Raw genomic sequence first — 23,445 nt, forward strand, 5'->3', positions numbered from 1 at the left:
TTCAACAGTTTCCAACTTATAAAAATGGAAATTTTTTGTAGTTTTAACTTAGCATGGGATTTTAGAGGCTCTTAAATTCACTTAGAGTTTTTGTTACTTTAAAATTTACCTTCATAATAGCTATTTTGCATACAGACAAATACATATTGAATGTATATCCCCTTAATCTGAAATTTCTCTTTAAAACTAGTGTGCAATTAGATGAATTTCAAATGACAGGAGTAATTATGATGCTTGGTGAAAAAAGCAGGATACAGATTATGTATTGCTAATATAACTAAGCTATGTTATAAAGCAAGAAATATGCAAAACATTACTATATTGTTAACTGTTCTTTATGTATATTTGAAGATATAAGGTACATCATTATTTAGAAATTTATATATTTAAATCAGTTCTATTGAGGTATATAACTTGCATACAGTTGCATTCTCCAATTTAAGTGTATGATTTGATGCATTTTGACAAATGTGTACATTACCACCACCACAATCAAGATATAGAACATTTCCATCGCTGTAAAAAAGTTCCCTTGGGCTTCCCTGGTGGCGCAGTGGTTGAGAGTCTGCCTGCGGATTCAGGGGACGCGGGTTCGTGACCCGGTCCGGGAGGATCCCACGTGCCGCGGAGTGGCTGGGCCTGTGAGCCATGGCCGCTGAGCCTGCGCGTCCAGAGCCTGTGCTCCGCGACGGGAGAGGCTGCGTCAGTGAGAGGCCCGAGTACCACAAAAAAAAAAAAAAGAAAGAAAGAAAAGTTCCCTAGTGGCCCTTTGCAGTCTCTTCCCACCCTACCAGCCTCTAGTGATCACTGATTTTTCTGTCACAGTAGTTTTTTGTTTGTTTGTTTGTTTTTTGTCTTGTTTTGTTTTATTTATTTTTTGGCTGTGTTGGGTCTTCGTTGCTGCGTACGGGCTTTTCTCTAGTTGTGGCGAGCAGGGCCTACTCTTGGTTGTGGAGCATGGGCTCTAGGCACACGGGCTTCAGTTGTTGTGTCACAGTAGTTTTGCCTGTTCTAGACTTTTAAATAAATGGAAACATACAGAATGTAGTTTTTTGTGTCTGGCTTTGTATTGTAAATATTTTAACTTTTCTGTGTATTATGATGTTTTGACCTCTCTGGCTGGGGGAGACTGCCCCTCCCTGGGCTCTTCGATTCTTAGACATGGCAAAGGACCACCCTGAGCAGGCCTTGGATCTGCAAGCCCAGAGCTCTCCCTCCTCTCTCTGCCCTTTCAGCCCAGGAGGCCATCTTCCTCTGCCTGAGTCATCCCAGGGCTGGGTGCCAGGCAACTGAGGACCACTCCATAGCCCAGAGCCCACAGAGGTTATTCACACTAGCTGATCCTACAGTGCTACCCTTGCCCTGCCTTGCCCATCCTGAAGAAACCCCAATAAAGGCCGTGGCCTAAGTACTCCCCTCACTCCTGTCATCTGCTTCCTGACCACCCTAGTGTCTTCCCCATGTGACCCCGCATGGTGAGTCCTGCCTGTCTCTAGGAGTTGTAAGTATAATAAACTTTGTTTTTTCCTGAGCCTGTCCTCTGTCTCCTTGTGGCTGCGCCTTACTGGCCATCTCATAAAAGAACACAAAACAGGCTTTCACGTAGCATGTCCATGCACTGTATGAATAGTCTCCCTTTTTATTGCTAAGTAGTATGCCATTATGTGAATATACCCAATTTGTTAATCCACTCACCAGTTGATGGACATTTGGATCATTTCCAGGTTTTGGCTAGTATGGATAACACTGCTGTGAACATTTGCATACAAGTCTTTGTGTGGACTTAAGTTTTCCTCTGTCTTGAGTAAATACCTAGGAGTAGGATTCCTGAGTTGAGTTGCCAGGCTGTTTTCAAGTGGCTGTATGTACTATTTTACATTCTCACCAGCAATATATGAGAGTTCCAGCTGACACCATTTGATATTCTCATTCTTTTAAAGTTCATCCATTCTAATGGTTATATAGTGATATCTCATTCTGGTTTTAAGTTGCATTTCACCGATGACCAGTGATGGGGGCATCTTTACATGTGCTTGTTGGTCATTCCCGTATCTCTTTTTCTTTTGTAATAGACTTTTAAAAAAAAATTTTATTGGATTCTAGTTGATTTACAATGTTGTGTTAGTTTCAGGTGTACATAGACTTTATTTCTTAGACTAGTTTAAGGTACAGCAAAATTGAGGGGAAATTACCGAGATTTCCCATATACTCCTGCCCTACACATGCATAACCTCCCCCATTCTCAGTATTCCTCACCAGAGTGGGACGTTTGTTAAAATTGATGAGCCTACATGGACACTTCATTATCACCCAGAGTCCATCATTTACATTAGGGTTCATCCTTGCTGCTGTATGTTCTGTGAGTTTGGACACATGTGTATTTACATGTATCCACCATTATAATATCATACCTAATATTTCTACTGCCTTAAAAATCCTCCTCTATGTTCTATGTATTCACCCCCTTACCCCCCCCACTGATCTTTTTATCATCTCTATCATTTTGCCTTTTCCAGAATGCCATATAGTTAGAATCATACACTATGTAGCCTTTTCAGATTGGTTCCTTTCACTTAGTCATATATATTTAAGTTTCCTCCATGTCTTTTCATGGCTTAATAGCTCATTTCTTTTTAATGCTGAATAATATTACGTTGTCCGAATGTACCAGTTTATCCATTCACCTACTGAAGGGCATCTTGGTTGTTTCCAAGTTTTGACAGTTATGAATAAAGCTGCTATAGACATCTGTGTGTGTATTTTTGTGTGGACATAAGTTTTCAGCTCCTTTGGATAAATACCAATGAGCACGATTGCTGGATCACATGGTAAGAGTATGTTTGGAAGACTGCCAAACTGTCTTCCAAAGCAGCTAAACCTTTTTTGCCTTTACAGTAACTTACAGTAACAGTGAATGAGAGCTTCACTGAATGTTGCTCAACATCTTCACCAGCATTTGGTATTGTTAGTGTTCTGGATTTTGGCCATAGGTGTGTAGTGGTATCTCATTTTAATTTCCATTTCCTTGATGACTTGTGATTTGGAGCATCTTTTTATATGCCTGTTTACCATCTGTATATCTTCCTTGATGGGTATCTTATTAGATACCCATTTTAAAACCAGGTTTGTTTTCATATTGTTGAGTTATAAGAGTTCTTTGTATATTTCAGATAACAGTCCTTTGTCAGATATGTGTTCTGTAAGTATTTTCTCCCGATCAGTGACTTGTCTTTTCATTCTCTTGACAGTATCTTTCACAGAGCTTAATGAAATCCAGATTATCAATTCTTTCTTTCATGGATCCTGCCTTTGGTGTTGGCATCTACAAGGTCATTACCAAATCCAAGGTCATCTAGATTTTCTCCTATTTTATCTTCTAGGAGTTTTATAGTTTTTTTTTTATTTTTATAATGTGGATGTCTAGGCGAGCACCATTTGTTGAAAAGACTGTCTTTGCTCCATTTCATTTCTGTTATTAGGAATTTGTGTCCTTTCTTTTTTTTTCTTAGCCTGGCTAGAGGCTTATTGAATTTATTGATCTTTTTAAAGAACCAAATTTTGACTTCATTGATTTTTCTCTGTTGATTTCCTGATTTCAATTTTTATTATTTCTTTTCTTCTGTTTGTTTTGGATTTAATTTGCCCTTTTAGCTTCCTGAGGTGGAAGCTTAGATGGTAGATTTTAGATCTTTCTTTTCTAATGTATTCATTCAATGCTATAAATTTCCCTCTAAGCACTGCTTTCACTACACACATTTTAACGAGTTGTATTTTCATTTTCATTTAGTTAAAAGTATTGCTTAGGACTTCCCTGGTGGCGCAGTGGTTAAGAATCTGCCTGCCAGAAGACCTAAATAGACATTTCTCCAAAGAAAATATACAGGTTGCCAACAAACACATGAATGAATGCTCAACATCATTAATCATTAGAGAAATGCAAATCAAAACTACAATGAGATATCACCTCACACCGGTCAGAATGGCCATCATCAAAAAATCTAGAAACAATAAATGCTGGAGAGGGTGTGGAGAAAGGGGAACCCTCTTGCACTGTTGGTGGGAATGTAAATTGATGCAGCCACTATGGAGAACAGTATGGAGGTTCCTTAAAAGACTAAAAATAGAATTACCATACGACCCACCAATCCCACTACTGGGCATATACCCTGAGAAAACCATAATTCAAAAAGAGTCATGTGGGGCTTCCCTGGTGGCGCAGTGGTTGAGAGTCCGCCTGCTGATGCAGGGGACACAGGTTCGTGCCCCAGTCCGGGAAGATCCCACATGCCGCGGAGCGGCTGGGCCCGTGAGCCATGGCCGCTGAGCCTGTGCGTCCGGAGCCTGTGCTCCGCAATGGGAGAGGCCACAGAAGTGAGAGGCCTGCGTACCGCAAAAAACAAAAACAAAAACAAAAAAAGAGTCATGTACCACAATGTTCATTGCAGCTCTGTTTGGAAGCAACCTAAGTGTCCATTAAGAGATGAATGGATAAAGAAGACGTGGCACATATATACAATGGATGTTACTCAGCCATAAAAAGAAGCGAAATTGAGTTATTTGTAGTGAGGTGGATGGACCTAGAGTCTGTCATACAGAGTGAAGTAAGTCAGAAAGAGAAAAAGAAATACCGTATGCTAACATATATATGGAATCTAAGAAAAAAAAAAAGTCATGAAGAACCTAGGGGCAAGACGGGAATAAAGACACAGACCTACTAGAGAATGGACTTGAGGATATGTGGAGGGGGAAGGGTAAGCTGTGACAAAGTGAGAGAGTGGCATGGACATATATACACTACCAAACGTAAAATAGATAGCTGGTGGGAAGCAGCCGCGTAGCACAGGGAGATCAGCTCGGTGCTTTGTGACCACCTAGAGGGGTGGGATAGGGAGGGTGGGAGGGAGGGAGACGCAAGAGGGAAGAGATATGGGAACATATGTATATGTACAACTGATTCACTTTATTATAAAGCAGAAACTAACACACCATTGTAAAGCAATTATACTCCAATAAAGATGTTAAAAAAAAAAAAAAAGAATCCACCTACCAATGCAGGGGACATGGGTTCAAGCCCTGGCCTGGGAAGATCCCACATGCCGTGGAGCAACTAAACCCACGTGCCACAACTACTGAGCCTGTGCTCTAGAGCCCACGAGCCACAACTACTGAGCTCGTGTGCCACAGCTACTGAAGCCCACACGCCTAGAGCACGTGCTCTGCAACAAGAGAAGCCACCGCAATGAGAAGCCTGCACACCGCAACAAAGAGTAGCCCCCACTCACCACAACTAGCGAAAAGCCCACACGCAGCAACAAAGACCCAATGCAGCCAAAAATAAATAAATTTATTATTTTTTTAATATTGCTTAATTTCTCTTGGCATTTCTTCTTTGACCCATGTATTATTTAGAAATTTATTGTTTAATATCCAAGTATTTGGGGATTTTCCAGCTCTCTTTCTGTTACTGATTTCAAGTTTAATTCCCTATGGTGTAAGAGCGGATGTTGTATGATTTTTATTCTTTAAAATTTGTTAAGATGTGTTTTACGGCCCAGAACACGGTCTGTCTTGGTGAATATTCCATGTGAGCTTGAGAAGAATGTGTATTCTGCTGTTGTTGGATGAATAGTTAATAGATGTCAATTAGAGCCAGTTGATTGATGGTGCTCTGAGTTCAACTATGTCTTTACTGATTTTCTGCCAGCTGGATCTGTCCATTCTGATAGAGGGTTGTTTAAGTTTCCATCTCTAGTAGAGGATTCATCCATTTCTCCTTGCAGCTCTATCAGTTTTTGCCTTATGTAGTTTGATGCTCTGTTGTTAGGTACAAACACATTAAGGATTGTTAAGTCTTCTTGAAAGATTGTCATCTTTATTTAGCATTGTGTAATTATTCCTGATAACTTGCCTTGGTTTGAAGTCAGCCCTGTCTGAAATAAGTATTTCACTCCACTCTCTTCTTGCTTGCTTGGTTTCTTAAGACAAGTTGGATGTAATTCTTATCAATAGGTAAGGTGTATCTTTTTCTAGCTTCTTTGAGGATTTTTTATCTTTTTGATTTTCTGTGTTTTAAAAATCACACACCTAGGTGTAGTTTTCTGGGCATTTTTTCTGCTCAGTGTTCTCTTAGCTTCCTGGATCTGTGGTTTGTCTCTGACATTAATATGGGGGAAATTCTCAGTCATTGTTTCAGATTCTTCTGTTCTTTTCTCTTTCTTTTCCTTCTAGATTTCCATTACACATATTTTATACCTTTTTAGTTGTCCCACAGTTCCTGGGTATTGTATTCTGGCTGTTTTCCTTTTTTTTTTTAATCAACATTTTTTTAAAAATTATTTATTTATTTATTTATTTGGTTGAGCTGGGTCTTAGTTGAGGCAGGCGGGCTCCTTAGTTGCAGCTCACTGGCTCCTTAGTTGCAGCACTCGGGCTCCTTAGTTGCAGCATGCATGTGGGATCTAGTTCCCTGAACGGGGATTGAATCCGGGCCCCCTGCATTGGCAGGCAGACTTTTAACCACTGTGCCACCAGAGAAGCGCTGGCTTGCATTATTTCTGATGAGAAGTCTGATATTAAATATTTATCTTTATTCTTTTGAACAAAATGTGTCTCTACCCTCTCCCTGCTTTTAAGATTTTCTTTTTATCTCTAATTTTCTGTAATTTGATTATAAGGTGCTTTAGTATGTTTTTTGTTTTAATTTTTATTTTATATTGGATTAGAGTTGATTAACAATGTTGTGTTAGTTTCAGGTGTACAGCAACGTGATTCAGTTATACATATAGATATATCTATTCTTTTTCAAATTCTTTTCCCATTTAGGTTATTGCAGAGTATTGAGCAGAGTTCCTTTGTGCTATACAGTAGGTCCTTGTTGGCTATCTGTTTTATAGTATGGTTTTCTTTATGTTTCTTCTGTGTGGAGTTCAGTGAACTTCTTGTATATGTGTTTATAGTTTTTATCAGTTTTGGAAAAATTTTGACCTTTTTTTTCAAATATTTTTGTCCTCCTTTTGCGCCTTTTCTGAAACCCCATTTATGTGTACTGCTTGATATTGTCCCATTGGTCACTGGTGCTGCGTTTTATTTTTTTGGTCTTTTTCTTTTTTTTTTTTTTCCCCCTGTGTGCTTTATTTCAGGTAGTTGTTTTGCTGTGTCTTCAAGTTCCCACATCTTTTCTTTTGCAGAGTCTAATATGCTGTTAATCCCATCTGTGAATTTTTTATTTTAGATATTATAATTTTCATGTCTAGAAGTTCCATTTGGTTAGTTTTTGTATCTTCCCTCTTGCTCTTCATCATGTCCATGTTTTGTTATGGAGCATATTTCTAATAGCTGTTTTTTTGTTTATTTTTTTTTTTGTGGTACACGGGCCTCTCACTGTTGTGGCCTCTCCCGTTGCGGGGCACAGGCTCCGGATGCGCAGGCTCAGCGGCCATGGCTCACGGGCCCAGCCGCTCTGCGGCATGTGGGATCTTCCCGGTCCAGGGCACGAACCCGTGTCCCCTGCATCAGCAGGCGGACTCTCAACCACTGCGCCACCAGGGAAGCCCCTAATAGCGGTTTTGATGTCCTCATCTCCTAATTCCATCATCTCTCTTATTTCTTGGTCTGTTTCTAATGATTGATTTTTAAATCCTGGTTGTGAGTCATTTTCCTGCTTTTTTTATTTTTATTTTTTATTTTATTTATTTATTATTTTTGGCTGCATTGGGTCCTTGTTGCTACGCGCGGGCTTTCTCTAGTTGCGGCGAGCAGGAGCTTCTCTTCATTGTGGTGCGTGGGCTTCTCATCGCGGTGGCTTCTCTTGTTGCGGAGCATGGGCTCTAGGCGCACGGGCTTCAGTAGTTGTGGCACACGGGCTTAGTTGCTCTGCGGCACGTGGGATCTTCCCAGACCAGGGCTCGAATCTGTGTCCCCTGCATTGGCAGGCAGATTCTTCACCACTGTGCCACCAGGGAATCTCTCCTGCTTCTTTCAACGTCTGGTAGTTTTTGACTGGATGCTGGACGTTGCATATCTTATGTTTGGGGGTGCTGCGTTTCATTCTGTTCTTTTAAAGGGTGTTAAACTTTGTTTTGATGCTTACTTCAGTTACTTGTGATCAGTTGGATCCTTTCAAATCTTGCTTTTAAGCTTTATTAGGGTAGATATAGAACAGGCTGTATCCCCATTACAAAGCAGTATCCTTTCCAGGACTCTACTAGATGCCCCTTTTATTAACAGCGTCTTTCCGCTCTGGCTAGTAGATCCACAAACTAGTCCCAGCTGTCTGGAATCCAGGAATTGTTCAGCTTACTGATTTCTGAGAGTTCTTTCCCTAGCCTCCACCCCACACATGTAGATCATTCTGCAGAATATTCCAGCGACCTCCTCTGCAGATGCCCAGAATTCTCTCCATATGCAGCTCCTTCCTCTTGTATTCTGCTCTTCAAATTCTTACTGCCTCCGCCTCTCTGAACTCCAGTCTCCGTCTCATCAATTCAGCAAGATTATTGGGTTCTGTTTTAGTTTCCTTTCCCTGCTTTGCAGCTTGGGAATTTCCTTCAGGCAGTAAGCTCTGGCAGTTATAGGGCTCACCTTGTTTTTCTCTCTGAGATCATAGGTCTTCACTGCAGTTGTCCAGTGTCTGAAAAATTGTTTCATATATTTTGTCCAGTTTCCTAGTTTATGGTGGAAGGGCGGTTTCCTTACTAGTTAATCCTTCATATGCTGAAGCAGAAGTCCTGTATAAATTTTATACTTTGCAAACTTTTTAGAATAATCAGAAGAAAGAAAGTCTGTCCTTTTACCTTTTAACCAGTTCACTCCATCTTCATACTCCCTCTTCTGGATTTGTATTTGCTATAGAAGAAATTGATTTCATGTTCTGTTGAAACTTTAATGCAATATATATTCTTAAGTTATTTGCAAGTGAGTGCATCTCAATATACAGGTTCATGCTAGATTTTACAATTTCTCTTAATATGGTGTGGGGGGGTGTATATGCATGTTTTTTCTGTTGTTTATTAACTAATTTCTGTCCCAAAGCTAAATGACCTTCATTCTGAGCATTTCAGGTGAGACCTCTCTCTCTTACTCTCTTTCCACATACATACAGCCCTAAAATCATTGGAGAGGCTAAGTGGCTTTTTGTTTAAGTTGCTTTGGGCTATTGATACAATTCTTGTTATTGTCACTTGTAACTTAACTCAATATTTTTTGCTACTCTTATCTTTTTAACTTGAGTAATGCTTAACTGTAAAAATGTGTAACCACATAAACAGTGTTTGACTTGCCTGATTTCCCCACCCCCCGACCAGGTGGTATAGCTGTATGCTGGGAAAGAAATGCAGCCTGGCTCCTCTGAAGGAAGAACTTCGAATACAAGGGGTAAGGCTTTGTCATTACTCTTCTGGTGTATCCACTTTTGATGGTACTTGGAGTATATATAGAACTTTCCTTTATATCTAAAAGCTCTAAATGTGTTTTCTGTTTGTTTTATTTTTGCTTGTTTATTTTTTAATGTTGTAATTTTGGGGCTAAAGGGAACTTTTTATAAATTATTAAAATAAGGCCTTCTTTGACCAATAAGAAAAGTTGGGGAAAACAGGATGAGTAGAATGTCAGAGAGAAACCAGACATCAAAAAACCTGGTGTCTGCCTACCACTGACCCCACGTCTGACTCCATTATAACTGCAGAAACTGAAGCTAAGGGGCTTGTTCCAGGTCACACGTCTAGTTCACACGTCTCGTTATCAATGAACAGCTAAAACCAGAACGATCTTCAGTCCGGTGTGCGATCTTCACCCCACTATGGTGTGACCCACACAAGTTCAGCCCCTTGCTTTTGTTTTGAAAAGCAGGTGACAAATACGTACTTCCCCAACTCTCCTCCCAGTTGATGGTGTTTGGGTGTGAATAGGCAGGAGCAGGATGACTTTTCAGAGAAGGGGGTCAGATGTGGGTTCAGCGGTAGAACCAAGTTTCTGATTTCAGTTTTCTCTCTGACATTCTACTCATCCTATTTTCCCCACAACACCTTTTCTTTGTTAAAATTGTAACAGCTAGAAAGTAGTTCTGTTTTCTTTCCTAAAATCTGGTAGACAAAAGGGAGACTACATAGTTGTGTCCAGCTAGGCCTTAGAGGCTCTCTTTCCTAAACAAAAGAAAACAAAAGAACATATGAATCATTTTACCAGTGGTTCTCTGAAGGGCTGTGTTTTGAGTGTTTCATATATTGGACCTTCAGGCCAGAGCTATAAGTTCTCTCTCGTGTTTTATGGCAGGAAGAAGGCCCACAACTTTGTCGAGAGGTAATTTATTCATTGATTATTAGGCAGCTGTGCATAACTGTTTTTGGATGGTAGTGTTTGTTGACTGATAAAAAGAACGACCAACATATAACTTAACATGAGGCGAGAGCCAGAAACATAGTAGAATTACTAGAATGATGAGATGCTGTGTTTGCTGGTTTCAGGTTCCTAAAGTCACCTACACTGAATTCTGCCAAGGTCGGACAATGAGGTGGGCTTTGGCTTGGAGTTTTTATGATGATGTAACAGTACCAGTAAGTAGAGACCTTCCTTTAGCTTCTCTGAATTCCAGCACATGGTGGGTTTTAGTAGGTCATAAATGAACTAAATCTGTACTGTCCTGTTTTCCTGAAGTTTGCCCCAAATGCTTATGTCAGAATGGAAAGTGGAGGGGCTGCAATGGGGAAATGAGGAGATGTTGGTCAAAGGTTATACTTCCAGTTGTAAGATGAATAAGTTCTTGGGATCTAATGTACGGCATGGTGACTATAGTTAACAGTACTGTATTATACACCTTAAAGTTGCTAACAGAATAGATCTTGTGTTCTCACCACAAAAAAAGAAGTAATTATGTGAGGTGATTGAGGTGTTAACTAACCTTATTTGGTAGTCATTTCACAATATTTGTTCAACAAATCATCACAGTTGTACACCTTAAACTTACACAATGATATATGCCATTTGTACCTCAATGAAGCTGGAGGAAAAAAAAAAAAAAAAAGAATGGAAAGTGGTTGTAAACCAGACATGGTCCTGGAAGGCTGACCGTGGTGACTGTGGAACCTTTTTCTCTGTGAGTTTGTGCAACTCATTGATTCTTACGCAGCAGACATAAATGAGTTGGAAATGCATCTTTTAGGAATTAAAAAATTCAGGTACAAAAACTTCGTGGGTATGATTATTCTGTTAGATATTCCTCAAGCACTGAAATTGAAGTCTGTTTATTTTCTATTAACACTGCTGTTTTCCTAGAGTAACTATCTCCTGGGGTTCCTGGTGGATGTAGAAATTACCATTTGGGGTTGCAGGTTTTTGATGTGTAAAACTTAGAGATCATTCCAATGAAGGGTTCTGTCTTGGCTTTAAGATTAGCACTGGAATACTGATGAGTTTTGAAGCTGGGTGATAGTTCATTACCCTATTTTGTCTACTTTGCATGTGCTTGAGCTTGAACATTCTTCCGTAATAGAACGTTTTAAAACATTTGTTCCACAAAATTCTCATTGTCCTCTGTGTTGCTATATGCAAAAGAAAAATGTCTCTGAACTGGTTAGACCGAATAATTTTTCTGGGCCGTGCTAAGAGGTGGTAATAGAATAGCATCTGTTTGTTCTCACATTTCCCTTGGAAGAATGATTGACTTACTGTTGCCTGGAGCCATCTGCCTTAACGTTCATGCACACGTTGCTCATCGTGGGCTGCTGCTTCCCACAGTGTTTACGGAGGCCTAGTCCCTGCTCCTTGCCGTCTCTGATCCCCTGTCCACACCACAGGCTTGTTCTGGGTGCTCCTCTCCCAAGGTCTTGGCCACGCTGGGTCTCCAGAGCCTCTCTTAAATGTTGCTGTGTCTATGAGGCTCTTTCCTTCTCCCATAGGGCAGAGGAGTAGAGACGTGCAGAAGTACAAGGGGGTGATTTGCAGATGTTTCTGAATACATGAGCTCAGATTTGAAACTGAGCCTTTCCTTCCTGTGCTCTGCAGCTAGGTGTGCTGCTGGATTGAAATAAGTTTCCCAGTCAAGTCTGATTGGCCTGCCTGTTGGAAGCCTAGACTTGCCTCTGTGCCATGCAGAAGGGTATCTAGAGGTTTGTGTTTGAACTTCTCACTGGTTAAAACAGATGGTTCTGCTTTTTTGACCTCCCTGAGGGATTATCCTTTCTGTTGTCTTCTAGAACACTAGGGCTTTCCCACCAAATGGTTAAAATCGTTAGTAATGTCCTAGCTTATCCCTGTGCAGACACTAACAGCTGCAGGAAAATGGAACTGCACCTGTTTCCAAATGCTTCCTGTTTAACCTGCTTTCTGTACTTGTTGGTACCGCAGGCAGAAGAGCTGATAGTGAGCTCTGGCACTCTTCAGGCCATCTCAGGGACCAGCGTCACCCTTGCCCTCTTGGATTAGTAGCTATTTCAGATCAGAGTATCCAAGAGCACTATGTTTCTGTGTAGCAAAATCAGCTTACTTTACTTGCTCCCTCCCTCCGTCTTTTAAGCCATCCGTGAGCCCTGTTCATAGTTTCAGCCATCAAAGGATGCCTCTTGCTAAGGGCTTCAGGTTTCTCCCATGCCAGAGTACTCATCCCTCCCCACCACCACCCCCAACCCAAAGTTGTTAATAATGCACTCCCAAGTGTTCCATTAGGTACACTTAAACTGCTACAGGGAAAATGGCAATTTCTGATTTGTGGTAACCCAGCAACAGTTTCTTAGCACTGGTGCCCTTGATCAGCATCTGCTTTCCCAGGGGTAGTCCCAAGGCACTCGGGACGTTTTTAGTGGACTGTCCTCTTGGTTCACCTTCCCTCTACCTGGACCTCTCCCACTCCTTGCTTTTTGACATGGTCACCTCATTTCCTCCCCTTGCTCCTGTCAGTGGTGGGGAGGGAGGAGGATATGCTGCTTTAGGTGAGGAGAGGAAGCCAAGGACTAGAGCTAGTTAAGCAGAAATATTGACCTACTTCCCCATCCCACCCCCACTCCCGCCTTTTTAGGGTAAATGTGCAAGTTACTATGGCAACTTCTGTTTTCACTTACCTCAGGCCTACTGACTGGTTTCTGTTGGTGCTGAATGCTGAAAAATTCCAATTCACTTCTGATTCAGGTGCCCACACTAAGCCCATTGCTCTTGTCTGGATTTATTTTAACAGCAAAAAGACGAGTCCTAGTGTTGATAGAATTTTGTACATTCATTTTTGACTGATGACAAATATAAGGAAACATAATGTAAAGACGGTTCTTTACAGAATTTTAACAAGCCACTTACAATGCCTCTTTGTCCGAGCTTCTCCTCTAATTGCTCAAGGCATTATTTTAGGTTTGCTTTGCTTTCAGAAGTTTGACACTTGTTAAAAGAAAAAGGAAAAATAATGTAGCCGTAGTAAATTGTGCACTCTTGGTCTGAGCATTGCCCAGGAACTCTGGTTTTAAAAAATGACCTTCCTGGGTTCAAGACATTTCCTTTGAGACTGGGTCTTTCCTGTCTAGGGAGTAATAACTAGAGGGCTTTTTGGAGAACAAATGGAGGTAAGGGGTCAAATTAATTATGTAACCTTGTTAGTGTCAGAGTGGGGGTCTTCTGATAGTGCTCCACTTACTATTCCACAGGTTCTCAAACTGATTCTAGATAGAGGAGGGATTCTGTGTTGGTGCCCAGGGGATGACAGCTGGGGGCAGATGTAAGGCTGGTATTTCAGGGCTCTCTCTCATTTTAACCAGAGCTGATCTGCTTTTGTCAGTATTATGTATTAATTTTATTTATTGAAAGGATTCTGCTGTTAAGACATGGTTAGAAAACCAGTACTATACCAGACTGTATATTATGCTGTAAAACAGAAGTGATGGTTAGGGAGCTGAGCTCTTGAACAAAACCAAAGCTAAGACTCCTCCTCTTAATTACTTTTCTTATTAAGTGTGATGTTCATTGTGATAATACCGAAGAAATAAGATAGCATTTTCTATACCTTATGATGATCAGTTTTATGGGAGAGAAAAACATGTGAAGTATTGATACAAAATTTTATATATGAGTAAGTAATGAAATGAATGGTAGGGACCAGAATGGTGTGGAATTAGGGAGTTCAGAAAAGGAAATGGTTCAGGCTGGGCTAGTGTGAGAGGACTTCACGGAGGAGGAATTGTCAGTGTCTGACTCATAGTTGGTGCTTGGTAAGTATTTGTTGAATGTTAAAAGGAATGATGTAGGACTTCTACTAAGGAGCAGCATTGCAAGCAGGACGTTAATAGGTATAGTAGATTTAAAGCAGTGGATATAGTGCTTCAAATTGTGATGTGAAGGCTTCACACACATTATGTCATTTTATTTAAACCTGACAACAGTCGAATACGTGGTATTATCCCCACTTCCTAGATGAGGAAATTGGAGGCTCTAAAAAGTCAGGTTGGAGCCCAGATTAGTCTGATTTCACAGCCTAAGCTCCTACTCACTGTACTGCCAAAGGAGTGTCTTTTATTGCAGCCTAGCCATGTATTAACCTACTTAGGCAACCCTTCATCACCTTGCTTATAAGGCCATCCCAACAGCCTTCCATGTAACAGTCACTTGGATTCATCCTAAACCCACCATTCAAAGAATGTATAGCTCCTCAGTGGCTCCTTGGGCCTCCCAAATCTGTCTTTGACTTTCCCTTCCGTCCTAATTGCTCCCTGTTTTCCTGACTGTACTGTCTTCTACGATATTAGAAGTTCCACAGTCTTCTCATGATGCCAGAGTCATAACTGACTTTGTACAGCCTTTGCTTACAGCCCTTTCTCTGATCCTTCCTGTGAACTTCCCTCCACTGCAGCCCAGCTCTGTTCCAGCTTCTGCATAAAGGCTTCTTAACCATGCAGCCCATAGAAATCTCTCTGGACTTATCTCTTTCAGTCATTTGTATTCTGCATGAACTTCCTTGTGACCTAGTAGTTTGTATTGGTATTCTGTTTAACTGTGGCATGGTGGATAACACCAAAACTATTGCATAGTGTATAGAAAAAGCCTTTTGTGTGCTGGCCCCTGTCTAGCTTTATGTTGAGGAGGTTACTTTTCTAAGTTTCAGTTTCCTCATCTATAAGATGGGGGTAATAATAGTACCTACCGCATAGGGTTTTGAGGATTAAATATAATTAACACAGTGCCTGGTATATAGTAAATCCTCGGTAAAATATATTGTACCGTCATTCCCCACCATTCCTTCTCACCCACCTCCATATTTGATGCCCCAGTAATGTTGAGCTTCTGCTCTCTGATCCCTCTCCAGGAGATTCCTCTCTGACCATCAGACTCTCATCTATCAAGTTAGTTCAGATACTGCCACGTGTGAAGTTTGCCCTCACTCTTCCTAAACTGATATTGGGATCCTGCTCCTGTGTTCACTATTCTTTGTCCATATTGTGTCTTCTACGTGGCATCAACCTAGTATAGTGTCTGGTCCTCAAATAATAATTATTAAATGAATGAAAATGAAGGAATAAATGATGTGGTACAGTGATTCTCAGACTTTTCCACTGAAGTATCAGCTATAGGAGGAAATGTTTTCTGACAAATCCCTGGGCATCAAGGTGACAATAAAGAATTTCCCAGGAAGCGCTCTGTACTTGTGAAGTCTCTTCTTTTCTCTTTAATATGCATTTGAATTTTGTATTCTATTCCATAATATATATCTTTGTTTTTAGTTTTTGAAGTTAAATAATTTTAATATTGAGTCGATTGACAGTCTAGGAAGACACCTGGTATTTACCTATCAGTCACCTACTTTAGCTGTTGACAGCTCATGGCTATTCTTGTTTCATCTGTATTCCATATACTCCTTCCCCCTGCCCTGACGATTCTGAAGCAAATCTCAGACAGTATATTATCCATAACCATTTTCATATTTATCTGTAAAAGGTGAAGTTTCTTTTTAAAAAAAACATAACCACAATAATTCATAATTCCTTCATGTTGGCTGTATAGTTGATCAAATTTTTCTTACTGTCTCAGATGTTTTAAAGTTTGTCAAACTAGAGTCTTACTAAGTTTTATGTGTTGCAGTTGATCGGTATATCCTTTGAATTGCTTTTAGTCTGATTACCTACCCCCTCTTTCCCCCTTCTCTCACCCACTCCCTTGTAATTTATTTGTTAAAGAAAATGGGATATTTGTCCTATAGAGTTTTTTACATCTGGATTTTTCTGAGTGCATCTCCGTGGTGTTAATATGTTCCTCAGACCCTGTCTTTCCTGTAAATTGGCAGTTAGAGCCAGAGGCATGATCAGATATTGTACAGTTTTGATGGGGCGGGTGGGAGACTGCTTTCTAGGTGGTGTGTGGTATGCTTCAGAACTTCCATCAGGAGCCACATAATGTTTGCTTTTGTCTTCTTGCAATGTGAGCAGTCATTGATGATCATTGCCTGGATCCATTAATTCATTTAGAGTTACAGAATGTTGATATTCCGATTCTATTATTCCTTCTTTATTTATTGCTAAAGTACTTATAAAGAGAAACTTCCCCTTATCAATTATTTGGTTACGTTGAGGTACAGTTCATCTGGTAAAGGCAGGATAAATGCTTGATTATTTTGCTTTACTTTTCAGTTTTAAGAATAATGAGTTAGTTAGTTTTAAGAATAATGAGTTAGTTAGTTAGTTAGTTAGTTAGTTCCCTAGCATCTCCCAGAAGTGACCAAAGAGGGTGGTTTAGGTTTTGTTTTTAGACTATTATGAACTCATGGATTTACACTTTCAGTATTTTTCAGTCTGTTACACTTATTATCTTTATTGATGCACAGATTATGTCCCATCTTTGCCCATGGAGTGTTTATTCAAGTTGGATGCTGAGTTGTCTTATCATACTAGAATCTTGGGTAGCTCCGTTGCTGTCTAGTATGACAGGTTGCTCCCAGTTCATATTTTTGATTCTTCCCCAGAGCTGGCAGCAACTATTTTTCGATTTCCTTTTTAAAGATAAAATACATCCTAGTTCAGACTTTCTATTTAGTTTCTACTTCACCAATTGTCTATCTATGTCTCCCGTTCAAAAATTCCATGCCAAAAATCTCAGTCCTTGACCATAATTAATTACTCATTTGTTTTGGCCCATGATACACCACAGCAGTCTCAAAGTTAACATCACCAAATGATTTGTGAAAATAGCTTTTTTTTTTTTCATTCTTTTGTCCTTGGGGACTGTCTCATGATGGATTTTAAAGTCATTTGGAATGTTTCCTTTTTGTGGGTTTATGCCACCAAGTCCGTACACAGTTATGTTCATTTGTTTCATTCTACTTTATATTTTTAGGGATTGCCTCTTTTTGTGCTCTTTGTTTTGTAATTGTAAAAGATATTTACCCATGGTTTCAAAATCAAATATTGAAAAAGATATAGTTAGAAGTCTAGCTTCTTTCTCTTGTCTCTTTCACCCCAATTAATCCCTCTTCTCCTTGGGTTACTATTTAAACGATTTTATAATTTATCCTTCCATTGTTTTTTGTTTGGTTGTTTTAATATAAAGAAATACACATGTAGTTATAGCCACCCCTTCTTAGATAGGTAGCATTCTACATAAAATTTCTTCCCCTTGATTTTTTACTTTTTACTGTTTCTGCATATATCTAGGAATGATTACAAGGACATTTTAGAAACAGTAACTTGTCAGATTAGGTAACAACAGAAATGCCACTGGGCTGTTAATAAGGAAGCCACACTTTTAGACAACAAAATATTTTGTCCACTTCATGGCAGCAGAGCTGATACACATTTGAATAAAGCAAGATGGTCTGACTGTCCTTCCCAGCGCACCTCCTGTGTGTATTCCAGCCAGGTGTCAGTGTTGGCTGCTTGGCTTTGTTTCTCCATAAATGACAGCCTGTGCTGAATAACAGCTTACAGACATTCTGCTTGTTCCTGGAGGACCTGGGGCAGTAGCCATTCAGAGTATGGTAGAGCAGGGAAGACCCCAGTGCAGTAGCCAAGAACACTCCTTTCCCCTCCAGACCATTCTAGAAGCTGCTTTGTCTAAACGAGGAGGCTGTGGCTTCATGCTCAGCAGATCTTAGTGAATGACTCCCTTCTTTTCCTGCAGATACAAGGGAGCTCTTAAAGCTTTCATGCAGCCTGTGGCTTCCTTGGGAGTTTCTGCCTTAGCTGTAGTTAACAGCAGAGCTTCAGCACAGCATAGCAGATGCTACACGGAATTGTGTCAGGTTACACCTAATTTGAAAGTCTCCTGACTATTGTACCACTGAGATCTAGAAATTAAGAGTGAGGATTTAAGAAATTTAAAGACAGCTCTGCTAGGTAAAGCATATTTTAAAAATTTAAGAACTGTTTTTGTCCAATTTATGGTTTCAGTCTAGTAACACTTGACGCTCCTCCCCCTGTTGATTTTTATTCATTGAACCCTTGCAGTTCAAGCAATACAAAACCTGTATCCCCTGTGGGATTTACAACTCCCCACCAAACTTCTTTCACATTGTAATTTCAGCTGGGTAATACAGTAGTTCATCTTCTAATCCAAAACCAGTTGTAAATTCACCTTCTGATTCTTTGCATTAAGCTGAATTAACCATTGTAAATTATTGATTTTTAAATTTATGCTTTAAAATATTGAATAATTTATGTTACTTTGTCTTCTAAACTATATTATGACAGTCTGAGTGTAGAACTCTTCATCGAAAATATTTGTGGTTTGAGATTTAAAAGCATATTAGCAAGTTAAGATCATCTCAGTTGGGGAAAAGACAGACAGCTTCTATTTGCTGGTGTTGTAACAGGGTATATATACAGTTACCTACTCTTGAACCTGTGGGGTTGAATTTAACTATTAATTTCTTTAAGACCTGCTCCTGTATTTTACTCTGGCCCTGCCTACTAAGAATTTACAGTACGAACGAGAAAGGGAGAGGAATGATTGCTGTAAGCCAGGCTTAAGTTAATCTTTAATCATTTAAAAACTTTGAGAATTTCTAAAGTATAAATTATCTGTCTCTGAGTGCCTACCTAGTTTCTATAATAGAGTAAAACTAAAACAATCCTGAGAATATGTGTGTGTATTAAAACAATTCACTAAAAATCTTCAGAAATACCAGATTTGTTGATTGACCATTGTATATGGAACACTGGAGCCAGGATGCAAGGTAAAGGAGCAATATATGAGATAGAGAAGGTTTCATTTTAGTACTGGTGTAACAAGGCAATAAAGTGTTTTGTTGTTTCCGACTCCCTTAGAACTTGTAAAGTGGATCCTTGATAGAGCTCTTGTTAAGTTTGGTGAGGATGCATTTTTCTCCTTTAGTTCTAGAAATGGTGATGAGTCCATTGTTACTCTTTTGGAGAAGAATAGTGCAGGAAATGGGAAACACGGCAATATCTTCACTTTGCTGGTTGGAATTTGTGAGCACAAATGATTACCACCTCTGTCAGAAGAGAGATGGGGCGTTATCCTTTTAGCCATATTTGTAGATGACCTTTGGCGTGCTGTCAGGGATGGCCCTGTGACAGTGACCTTTCCATGTTAACAGCCTTGGATGTCAGGAAGTGGAAAGGGAATCTGATTCTTCTCCCCCATCCTCCTCCTACAACACCACCATCTTTTTTCACCCCCAGCTTAATAATCATATCTTAAGCTCCTTAGTGCAAAGTGTTAGGCTCTCCGTAATTGTAGAAATTATGTTTCTTATGCTGGGTGATTGAGTAATAACAATACTACTATCTTAATGTCAACATGAATTTGTCTCATCTTGTCTGAAACATTAACTGAGCAAGTTCAGACCTCAGGGCTTAGAGTCCACCATTCATTTCTCAAGAGCAGGTTTCTGACTCATACACACACCCTTTGTTTTTGGTCCTTTTTCTTCTAAGCTTGTTTTCTATTGTTCTTTAATTTCCATTTTTTATTAGTTAATATCTGGTATAAAGAGAAAATGTAGATTGTTTCTAAGAAATACCATCTAAAAGTTTTCTAGCATAGAATAAACTGGATATTTTGTTGTGTATGTGTGGGGTAGGGAGTTGCTGGTTAGTTCCTGTAAGGCCTCACCCAGTAACTGGACCTGACTATGTGTGAATATGGACATGCTCTGTCACTGTTTCCAGGCAGAACTGGAGTTAGCAGCACAATTATCAGAGGCTTTTTTTTTTAGGAGAAGATCTTCAAAGCTGACTAGGTGTTTTCTTTTTTTGAGCCTTTCTTCTTATAATCCTGCTCATTTTGACCCATTAACCTTAGAATTAGCTTAATTTTTTTTATGTTTTGATAAAAGTTGTCTACAAGTCTGTCTCTTAAAGTATCCATAATATATCTGGTGTTAGCTGAGTCATTTAAAAAAATTTAGCAAGTTTTTACTTTAAAGAAATAAACTTTAAATACAGCAGTGTCACTTGGTTTTTAAAATGGAACTTGAGTCCCTCTAGTGGGTAGAGTGTAAATCACTTTCCAAGCTTGAAATTTAAAGAAAGACGACAGCCTTGAGTTATGTGGAACCAGCTTTCAAATCCACTGTTCTCTGCGGTACTGGTGTCCCCTCTCCCCAGCTGAGAGGCGGTGCTTAGCTAGCCACTGGCTTGGCCCTAATGTTAACCAAGATTCAGCGTCCTTTTCCGCCCATGTAATTCTGGTGGCCCTGGTCATTCCTAGCATGTGATCTCACAAACTGTGGCTCACCAGCTGCTTTCTTTCAAGCCTTGGCAAGTATAAACTCAGGCTACAAGGTGGTGATTTTAAGCCATGTATTTCTGTATAGAAAAGAACACAATGCCCTTGGAGTCCTTGAGGTGCCATGAAAGAAATACTTGCACAGGCCTGTTTTGGGCACAACAGGTAGATTAAGGACATTTAGTAAGTGGAGGAGTTACATACTGATAGCCAGAACACAGGCAGCATGGTATGGCAGAAAAGAACCTGGCTTTGGGGTTCAATTCCTAACTTGACAAATACTAACTGTGTGACCTGGAGCTGATTACATAGGCTCTCTGTATCTTAGTTTCTCCCTTCTATAAAATGGGGAGATGATAAACCCATTTTGCAGGGTTGTTTTGAGTATTAAAAATAAATATGCAGGGCTTCCCTGATGGCGCAGTGGTTGAACGTCCGCCTGCCGATGCAGGGGACACGGGTTCGTGCCCCAGTCCGGGAGGATCCCACATGCCGCGGAGCGGCTTGGCCCGTGAGTCATGGCCGCTGAGCCTGCGCGTCCGGAGCCTGTGTTCCACAACGGGAAAGGCCCCAATAGTGAGAGGCCCGCATACCGCAAAAAATAAATAAATAAATAAATAGAAAATAAATAAATATGCAAAGGCCTTTGTGTTTTTATTGCTCTGTGATTGGTAGCAGAGGTCATGGATATTTCCCAAGCTGAATTCATTATAAGACATATTTAATTATTTGGATAACCTTTCCTCTTCTCTCATGCCTTCTTTTTCTTTCAGTCACCACCAAGTAAGCGAAGAAAATTAGAGAAGCCAAGGAAACCCATTACATTTGTAGTATTGGAATCTGTGATGAAAGAATTATCCCTCAAAGCATCGTCTTTGGGCTCTGAGACAGTGGAAGGCATAGTAGTTGTGACAACATGGATTGAAAAAATTCTCACCGATCTGAAGGTACCTGGTTAATAAGCACATTGAAGAAGTACTTATAATAATCTTTTTTCTTTTATTTTTTTCTTCTATTTTTTTTTTTTTTTTTTTTTTTTGCGGTACGAGGGCCTCTCACCGTTGTGGCCTCTCCCCCTGCGGAGCACAGGCTCCGGACGCGCAGGCCCAGCGGCCACGGCTCACGGGCTCAGCCGCTCCGCGGCATGCGGGATCCTCCCGGACCGGGGCACGAACCCGTGTCCCCTGCATCGGCAGGCGGACCCTCAACCACTGCGCCACCAGGGAAGCCCTCTTCTATTTTTTAATTTTTTAAAAAGTTTATTTATCTTTGGCTGCGTTAGGTCTTCGTTGCTGTGCGCGGGGCTCTCCCTAGTTGCGGGAAGTAGGGGCTACTCTTCGCTGCAGTGCGCGGACTTCTCATTGCAGTGGCTTCTCTTGTTACGGAGCACGGGCTCTAGGCGCGCGGGCTTCAGTAGTTGTGGCACGCAGGCTCAGTAGTTGTGGCTCGTTGGGCTCTAGAGCACAGGCTCAGCAGTTGTGGCGCACGGGCTTAGTTGCTCCACGGCATGTGGGACCTTCCTGGACCAGGGCTCGAACCTGTGTCCCCTGCATTGGCAGGCAGATTCTTAACCACTGCGCCACCAGGGAAGCCCTCTTTTCTTTTTTAAAAAAGAAAGTTCTAAGGAGTTTTCAGAGGAGAAAAGTGATTTCCTATAAAATTCTGTTTTTCCTCCAAACAGGTCCAGCATAAACGAGTTCCCTGTGGAAAGGAGGAAATTAGCCTTTTCCTAACGGCCATAGAAAACTCCTGGATTCACTTAAGGAGGAAGAAAAGGGACCGAGTGAGACAACTGAGAGAAGTTCCCCGAGCTCCCAAGAACGTCATCCAAGCCTTGGAAGAGAAAAGGTCCCCCGCTAAAGAGTCTGGCAACAGCCAAGACTTGGCTCAGGGTCCCCAGGAGAGCGCTCTCTGCGGGCCTGCTCTACAGGAAGGCGCGTCTGCCACTGTGGAAGGCCATGGCCCAATCCAAGACTCGCTTTCCCAGGAGGAAAACCCAGAACCCATGGAGGATGAAAGGAGTGAGGAAAAGGGAGGGAGTGAGGAAAAGGGAGAGATAGAGCTTTGGGAAAGTTGTAAAGGCTCCAGTAATGGAGCCCAGGACCAAGAGGCTTCTGAGCAATTCAGCAACCCAGTGTCTGAAAAAGGGAACCATCTCCAAAGAGTAGCTGGATGTTATCTATTCAAGTGTTTGATAAACGTTAAGAAGGAGGTAGATGATGCCTTAGTTGAAATGCATTGGGTTGAGGGCCAGAACAGGGATTTGATGAACCAGCTTTGTACTTATATACGTAACCAAATTTTCAGGCTTGTTGCTAGTTAACTCCAAACTCCTTGCACAGTAAAGCAGCTTGCTTTGGAGTGTGGCCTGTGGGGTGGCAAGTTGAATCCCACCATTGGCCCACTGGTAACATTATATGGAATTATCTGAAACAAATTAATCCATTTAAAACATCCCCCTCCCTTTTTTTTTAAGTTAACAGGGCACTGTAGTATGGTAGTTCAGAGGAAGAATTGTGGTTATTTGCATCAACAAAAAGCCATCAGTAAACTCACAAGGGATTTAAACCTGACTTAAGCTGATCACCTTAGCTTTAGACTGGTTTTCTGAGGCCAAAAGGATTATTTTTGCAGTCTGATCCTGGTCAGAACTTACAGAGCATCACACTCTGTCACCCCTGGTTGCTTCCTGAGAAGGGGTGACTTTCTCAGCCCTCTGGTGGAGGTGGCATACCAGATAGCCCTGTACCTTCTTCTAAAGTCACCTTCAAGACTGAAGACTTTGGGTACATGTAATTG

The 23,445-nt window shown here is 40.7% G+C and overlaps 1 protein-coding gene across 1 annotated transcript in view; it reads left to right on the forward strand.

Annotated features, from left to right (window-relative positions):
* Positions 1 to 22,969, forward strand: part of METTL16 (methyltransferase 16, RNA N6-adenosine) — a gene marked incomplete at both ends in the record, with an annotated part of 56,025 nt that extends 33,056 nt beyond the window's left edge. The window contains 4 exons of the mRNA XM_079726274.1: positions 9,303 to 9,372; positions 10,461 to 10,550; positions 21,420 to 21,593; positions 22,328 to 22,969. Of these exons, the coding sequence (XP_079582400.1) occupies positions 9,303 to 9,372; positions 10,461 to 10,550; positions 21,420 to 21,593; positions 22,328 to 22,969 (976 nt within the window). The remainder of the gene's footprint in view (positions 1 to 9,302; positions 9,373 to 10,460; positions 10,551 to 21,419; positions 21,594 to 22,327) is intronic.
* Positions 22,970 to 23,445: the final 476 nt, after the last annotated feature.

The sequence above is a fragment of the Hyperoodon ampullatus genome, assembly GCF_949752795.1.
Source record: "Hyperoodon ampullatus genome assembly, chromosome: 19".
Lineage (NCBI taxonomy): Eukaryota > Metazoa > Chordata > Mammalia > Artiodactyla > Ziphiidae > Hyperoodon > Hyperoodon ampullatus.